An 8,374-nucleotide genomic window follows, 5' to 3' on the forward strand; every position below is an offset into this window, starting at 1 on the left:
CAAGTGCAATATCTTGGTTGTAGAGAATCCTTGTCATCACGGCAGGACTTGGGTGCATAGCAACAAAATATATGTTGCAAGCAATTGCGTGTGCATAGCTAAAAATGTTGGTTTACGCAATCGCGTGCGTATAGACACTCCCATTTTTACGATCACGTAAAGATGGTCTTCGGGGCTATTTTTGCAGTCCTGTAAAGGCGATCTTCGGGGATATTTTTACGGCGAAGACGCTCTTCTGTACTGAAGTCAAGGACCCTTCTGTCTTTCGCGGCACCGAGCTCAGCATGCACAGTGGAATATACAAAATGGCTGCCAACCGTGTTCACCCAGCACGAGCTGCGGTCTTTTCTGTACAAAGGATATAGTAGGGCTGGGCAGTGGGCTACGGTATGGGAGGGAATATATTGTGCAAAAAAAGAGGGGTGATGCAGAAAATAAAGCCAGGAAGAAACTTAACATCATGAGAAAACTAGCAGGGACTTAGTGGGGTGCAAATGAGAAAACACTCAAGGTGCAATCAGGCCCCATCTCGAGTACGGATCCAGTGCATGGATGACTGCAGCACAGACTCACAAATACACTCTGGAAAAAGTGCAAAACCAGGCTCTCCGAATAATCACTGGAGCAATGAGGTCAACGCCTATATAGAAAAGATGGAACAAACAACATTATAGTGGCCCTGCAGAGGAGATTGGAATGCAAGGCCCTCATACAGTACACCAAGGCCACAGCTATGGAGGATCATATACTGCACACAAGAACAGCGAGATCAAACACCGCAAGACTCAAAAGATCCAACTTCATCAAAAAAAGCAGAAAAATCCAAAGATCCCTACAGGACCATCTACCAGCCACAGTGAACATGCTGAACCATACTCCAGAGGCACCATCATGGGAAAAGAAAAACACAAACATATCTATACACACGTCCATTCCTATGTTCACCACAAAAGATGACCACAGCGACCTGAGCAAGAAGTCCCTCACCCTGTCCATGCTTGAAGAAAGATACCCATGAGAAGCATGGATCAGGATCTATACAGACGGATCTGCCACTGATGTTGTGAAAAGAGGAGGAGCCGGAGTGTATGTACAGTTCCCAAATGGACGACGACAAGCAGAGGCAGTCCCAACAGGGCGACATTGTACAAACTACAGGGCAGAGACAGAGGCTCTAATTAATGCAGCAAACATCATCAAGAACGTGGTAGACCCCCAAAGCCAAGTAGTGTTCCTAACAGATGCCATGTCAGTACTGCAGGCAATCTCTTCCGGCAAACTACCGAGGCTACGAAAAGTAATTGAGGACATCCCATGTCTGAGGATCATGCTGCAGTGGATTCCATCACACTGTGGTGTCTTGGGAAATGAGCAGGCAGACAGGATGGCCAAACTAGGAGCACAGAAAGAGCAACCAGACAACAGCGTTAACAGAAATAAAAACTATTATAAAAATACACTATTTAAAGCACCTCAGACACCAGATGGCTACCATGAGCTGTCCCGCCAAGAACAAGTGATTATCTTCAGACTAAGGACACAACACACAAGACTGAGACAACATATGTACAAATGTTTTAAACTAGTACATTGTACAATCACCAAAATACCAGTGTGGAGAGGGGGACCAAACTGTTGAACACATCCTTCAGCACTGCAAGACACACAGGGCCCTGAGACAGGAAACGTGGCCAACCCCACTGACGCTACAAGAGAAGCTATACGGGCCGCCAGATGAACTGAGCAGGACGGCCCAATTTATGACAGATACCAGACTTCAAGTGTGATGCGATCGAGAAGAAGAAGAAGAAGAGGGGTGAAGGTGGCGGGCAGGCCTGGGGAAGTAAGATGGAGAGAGAAAAAGTAAAAAGAGAGAGAGAGGGAAAGAGAAAGAGAGAGAGACAGTGTGTTTGTGTGTAAATCGCTGCACCAAAATCTAAGAAGGTCCTTTCTTCCCCTGAGGTGCCACTGTCTAACCGCTTTGGGGTTCTTGGGGAGGACAGGGTGGACTCGTCCTCTGCCTTGTTTTCTTCCCCTCACCCCTTTCAAACCCCACCCTCTTGCAACACAGTACGGTCAAAGTACTGAAGATTAGAGGTGTTACAAGAAAGTAACAAACACAAAAAAAAGGTGGGGAGATATGGACAATAGATGTTTAATTGTAGGAAAGAAGGAGCAAACCACATCAGAGCACCCTCAAACCGCCCTCTCAAAAGTTTTTAATTTTTGGTTTATCGATAAGATTTGATTGACTGTTTTTTCCTACTGTTGTGAATCTCATCTAGTCCTTTTATATGCACTCTATGTTGATTTTTGTTTTGTTTTTTGCTCAAAATTTTTTTTTATCACATTATTTGTATTTTATTTTATTTTCAGGATTTTGTCAGACTTCAAAGGGCAAATACAAAACAAGGTCATGTCAGGGTTTCTATTATTAACAACTGTGAGTGTACTAGGAACTAACATAATCCTGGCACAAGCACGACTGGACTCCTTGAAAACAGTGGATGACTACATGAACATCTGTTTGGATGGCGAGCATCAAAAGTCAGTCCCAGGTCCTGAATTGGGTTTAGTCAAAGAAGTGAGACTATTTTTATTTTTTGAATGAGAGTGGCAGAAGTTTCTTGCTTTCGTATACTTTTTCTGTCTGTTTCAAATATGAGGAAGGTGGTCCTTTTGCTTTGAATTATAAAGACAAGCTTCCAGGCTGACCTCCTTCAGATATGATGCTTACATTTATTGCAGACAGTCTATAAAAAATCTTATAAATTAAATTGTAGACATACAAAACGTTTTTATTGTTTATGGTGTCATCCTTTCTTCTGGGTCTTGGTGGAACATAGGGCGGATAAAGTAGATTATATTATAATGGTTTGGTTTTACATCTTTTCACAGTGAACAGGTTTAAGGGCAGGGGCCAGATAAAAGTTACAAATTTAATTTTAAATAATTTCCAAAGGAAATCTGATGATTAAGTGTTCCTTAATAAGAAAATTTAGTTCATTTTGTTTCTTTTCTGTGTTTTTTAAAATTCAATTTTTATTATATTTTTAAAAAAATTTCATTTACTTGTTTATTTTTGTATTACTCTCTCCTTGTACTGTCAGGTAATGACCCAAGGTAGAGATCAGTCAGTGCAACACTTGTCGGTCCTTGGCCACTTCCTCTAACCTTGACTACATATCCTTGCCCAAAAGATGTCCCAAATATCTCGCTTTTTATGGTCGTGTTAATAGCTTCAATAGCAGCTCTTTGTTTCCAGTGCTTCATAATAAACTTATGCCTTTTTCGCCGAAAAAAAATGAAACAGATGTGAATTACTTTTTTAGCTAATAAAATAATTTTGCGGCTTCTTACAATGAAGATTAATTGAAACCCTGTCAGTCAAAAACAAATTTGTGTTCTCATTTCTTCTATAATTTAACACCATACATGACAAATAACATTTTTAAGTTTTGAAAGCGGTCCTGTTTGACAACCCGCCCTTTGTTAGTGTAATGATGGAGGAAAAGAGGGCAATTTACGGCCAATTATGCCAACGAAAATTTATCTCCTTTCTTATGAGTGTTTTTCTTGGTGCTGGTGTAGAGATTGTGTCCCCACACAACCCCTTTTCCTTCATCTTCCAGGGAAATTTAGTGTCAATTCATTTTGGTCTTATTTATTTTTAACAGTACTGTATTTTTAAATGAAAAAAAACCCATTCTCATTCTTCTCTTTTGGGGATTTTAAACTCCTTTTATATTCAAAGGCATAAGAGGTGGCGTCGGTAGCCTAATGGTTAGGCTACCGGACTTGTGATCGTGAGATTGCAGGTTCGGGGTTCGAGCCTCAGCTCGGTCCGACGTTGTGTCCTTGGGAAAGACACTTTACACGAACTTCCCACTTGTCTCGGTCCTATCAGAGATGGACGTTAAACTAGGAGGTCCCTCCCCTTAAATAACTTGATAGTGTTGATAGGGGCGTTAAACCCATACTATTTCACCATTTTCACCAAAGGCATAAGGAGAGCATTAATGCAGGGCTGTCCACCATTACGAATTTGGCGGAATTGTAATTTTTTTTATTTTAATTTTACGTAAATACGATTGCAATACCCCTGATTCTGATTTAGAAAAAATTTTTGACCCCAACCCCCTGCCAACATTCCTGGTGTTTAGGGGAAGGAAAATAGAAAAGTACAATACCTGGACAGTCTACGTCACGACGTTACGTGCAGATGTCGAACTTTAACAGTATTAACACCCTCTTTTCATTGAGCCCTTGTAGTTGCTCAGTGCCGCTTTGCCCTTAGAAAAACATTAGACTTTAAAAGTGCCAAAGCCAGGATGTAAGGCAAACATAAGATTGACAAGGTTTTAGGAAATTCCTGTCGTTTTGTATCATCATGTCTTTGTTTACGCTACATTTATACTATGCTGGATGACAACCCTTGTTCTTGACACCCCATTGAAGATGACTTGCCATAGACCATATTACGAATTTTTAAGCCAGTTTACTAAATTTTCTATCTGTTGATTACTAAAAGCCCCCCCCCGGGACAGTGCTACTTACTAAGGTTGTCTTTGTTGAGCCATTCCCAGGGGGGGGGGGGTTATTAACATGTTCTTATGCACAGTACAATTGTAAATGGGCTGATTCATCTATGTCATGCTCATACTGTGCCGGAACAACATAGGTGGAACTGCTGCCTTTTCTTTCCTCATCCTTACTATCGTCATTTTTCCTCTGCTTCTTTTGTATGTTTGTCCCTCTTTTGTGAACTGCTATTTCCGGGGTGCTTTGACAGTCAAAGTTGGTGAAAATGGTGAAAAAGAGGTGAGCAGTGTAAGCCTGATTCCCCGTTTGGACTTCTCTGTTGACATCCACCCCTTGGCGCTCATATGACCTTATGCAGTTGCGAGCGCCGTAAAACCTTACTAACCCCCGTGGGGCAGTGCTACTGACTGAAGTGTCTTTAGGCGATTCCCAAAGGGGGGACATTAACTTGTTCTTATGCTCAGTAGAATTGTAAATGGGCTGATTCATCAATGTCATGCTCATAACTGTAGCTGAATTGCAATGGGGAACTGCTACTTTTTCTTTTCTAATCCTTAACTATCGTAATTTTCCTCTACTTTTGTATGTTTGTCACTTTCTTGTGACCCGCTATTATTTCCGGGGTGCCTTAATAGTCGAAGCAGACTTTATGCTGTTGGAGTTAGAGAGGTGAGCAGAGTAAGCCTGATTCCCTGTATGGACTTCTCTGTTGACATCCACCCCTTGGCACTCATATGACCTTATGCAGTTGCGAGCACCATAAAAACTACTAAAAAAAACCTTATTGAAACTAAAACCGATTACTAAAAATATATGCTGCTAGGTGGGCAGGCCTGTTAATGACTTTTTGCAAACTCTTGCTTGTAAATGAATACATCTTACTAACAGGGTTTTATGAAAATGGCAAAACAGAGGAGTTTTTTTTTGTGTGTTTCCTTAAAATACAGTACAGTGCACATTGCATTCATTCCTACTTTAAAGAGAATTCTTTTGCAGAAATGCCTTCTTATACTTATACTATATTGCTCCCCTTTCTTAAGATCATGTATTCTTCGTCCCTCAAATTTCAAGTGTCTCCCTTGGAACCAAGTGCCAGCCCTTCGATCATCCTAGTTTTTTTTGTCTCAGTAAGAAATATGCACATACCATATTTAAACTTGTTCTTTAGCCTTTGGGGCAGGATAAAGTATGTATTCTGGGGTCAGTTAATTGTCATCGCGCTTTCATGTTAACAATTATTTCACTATACTTATAGAGTAGTCCCTACCTCGGATCCAAGTGCTTGGGTGCAAGCAAAATACATGATCATTGGAGAATGGGATCTTAGCCAAGTCATAAAGGGAAAGGGGGAAAGAGTCCATGATGGCTCATGGTCAGGTCCACAATCGGTAAAATGGTCCTTTCTTGTTTTGAAATGAACTGACATAACCCATGGGTATAGTGAGGTGTTTTTTAGAGGTCATCTTTATTGATGTAGGATTATGACTTATTGCGAGCGAAGAATGAACAAGAGTCTTTGGCCATCCAATGGTCTTTTCTTCATTTGATGAAGTGTGCCATTTTCACCGAACTGGAGATCTCAAGATGTAGGTTGATCCCAATGCTCCTATCTAGCAAATTCAGGCGCAGAGGTGAAAAGCAAGTGTGGACCCTTGTAGACCCTACTCATCCAGTGTGTGATATAAGTTCAAGCAGTAGGCTCAAATACAAGTGCAATGTTTGCAGGGAAAACAAACAAATCGAGAAGTTCAGACCTTGGCATGATCCCATCAGGAACAAATATTGTACCCATGCATCAAGATTTACAAAGGAGATGTGATAACATTCATAAGAATGGATGACTGGTGATGCATTGGGTTGTATAATGATTGCAAATTTTGAATATGCACACCCAGGTTTTTGTTAAGAAAATTAATCATAATCTGAAATGCAGGATCTTAGCCAAATGTAGTTCTTCAGAGCGGTATCTTAGGAAAGACATTAATGTTGTAAAAATTATGTTTTCTTAAAAATCAAGTGAACCTGAATCATAATCAGTGGTATCTTACTGTATTTTATTTGAATATACCCCTGCTTGGTCTTACAGCTATGCAGTCCCTGGGCAGAGCGTTCTTGTTGCTCTGCTGCAACAGCTCGTGGCGTCCATATGGATCGGCGATGGTTGAATTTTGATTGGGATCATTGCAAGACACTCAGCCCTCGATGTCGGGAATATTTCCTAATGGACCTCTGCTTCTATGAGTGCTCTCCGAATGTTGGGCCTTGGCTGGTGGAGGTGAGAACTATATGTTGGCATATTTGTTGACCTTGAGCGAAACAGGGACCAGTTGCAGTAGAAAGGGTGGAATGATAAAGTGTGATGAATACTGCATTCTTCAGAGCCCATAAATCGCTCCCCAGTGGTGAGATGTAGAACTGAAATGGACTAGTAGCTAATGTTATTGGTTTACTTTCATCACAACTTATTAAGATATTAAGATTCTATGCTCATCATGTGTTCCTATTGCAACCTATTAGCATTTGCTTCATGTACACAATGATCTTAACCTCTTCAATGCTGCAGGTTAATAGGCCCCTATGCCGGGGGGAAATCCCATGAACCAAGGCTCAGGGGTGACCCCACTCTACATCCCATAACTTTTTTATTTATGAATAGTTTGAATATTTCCATGTGAATTTCTGCATGTACATTCTACTTTAAAACACATTTTTATTGATATAATTTTAGGGGGATTTCATTGAGAGATAGATGGAGGAAAGTTGGAGTTAGTAACATGATTTCAAAAACTACACCACCAAACAACATAAAACACACATTCAAGTAATGATAAACTGAGACCAAAAAAAGGGGAATACATGTTGTGTGAGTGTGTGCAGGTAATGAGGAAGTGACCAGAGGCTTTTCCTACCTTATACAAGGCTCGCACAGTCCATATATGTATACACACACATATGTAATCCGATCTGTGTTTATTGCCAATTAATCAAAAATCGTTTTTGTGCAGTAGATGTGTTAGATCTAGATCTAATCTTCTCTTTGAGCTAAAATTCTGAATCTGAAGCTTTTAAATTGGGGGAAAATGGAGGTAAACATAAAGGTAAGTTACCTCAATAATAATTACAAGGTTTTTGCAGTAACTTCCCTTAATTGGTATCAAAACAGCCTCTGTTGTAAATTCTACTGGCCATAGGCACAGAGCTACTCGGTTCAGGCCCATAAATTCTACGGGCGTGGCAGCGAAGAGGTTAATAGTTCTAAGAATTTTAAGGGCAAAAGATGATATGTTTTGGCCTCATGTATTTGCAGAACTCTGATGATTTTTCAGTGTTCAGTAAAATACTGCATTATTTTTGGACACAAGTTAGATTGAATTGTTTGGATTTTTATATGTATTTCAGGTTGTCAATTAAAAGATCAGTTTACAAAAGGAAAACTTTTTTGTATGTTGTTTTGAAAGGATGTCAGGAAAATTCGTAATGAACGCTTCCGAGATGTTCCTATCTGCAAATCGGATTGTGAGAACTGGTGGGAAGCGTGCCATGATGACTACACGTGCCTAGACAACTGGGCGACAGGCTTCGATTGGTCGTCAGGTGATTACATTTCTAATCTTCCTCCATACAGAAAGTTCTACAACAGTATTAACTATACACAACCTTGGCCTGGCCAAACCCCTCCTTAGTAAGAACAGACTCAAAGTTCTTGATCACATTCTTTCTATTTTGTACTCATTAACATAGGCTTGCATCAATAAACAGGTATTTTCTCTTTTGCAGGGCTGCCCATCATTATGAAATTGGCGGAATTGTTATGATTTTCAGATTTATACAA

General features: G+C 40.4%; 1 protein-coding gene across 1 annotated transcript; it reads left to right on the forward strand.

Moving 5' to 3' along the window:
* Positions 1 to 2,375: 2,375 nt before the first annotated feature.
* On the forward strand, positions 2,376 to 8,136 carry LOC101858575 (folate receptor beta; the record flags this gene model as incomplete). The annotated part of the gene is given in 3 exon segments (XM_005107932.3): positions 2,376 to 2,584; positions 6,629 to 6,817; positions 8,001 to 8,136. Coding segments are annotated over 3 exon segments (493 nt in total), but the record flags the coding sequence as incomplete, so codon positions are not given.
* Between the last annotated feature and the right edge of the window lie 238 nt (positions 8,137 to 8,374).

The sequence above is a fragment of the Aplysia californica genome, unplaced genomic scaffold (genome assembly GCF_000002075.1).
Source record: "Aplysia californica isolate F4 #8 unplaced genomic scaffold, AplCal3.0 scaffold00644, whole genome shotgun sequence".
Lineage (NCBI taxonomy): Eukaryota > Metazoa > Mollusca > Gastropoda > Aplysiida > Aplysiidae > Aplysia > Aplysia californica.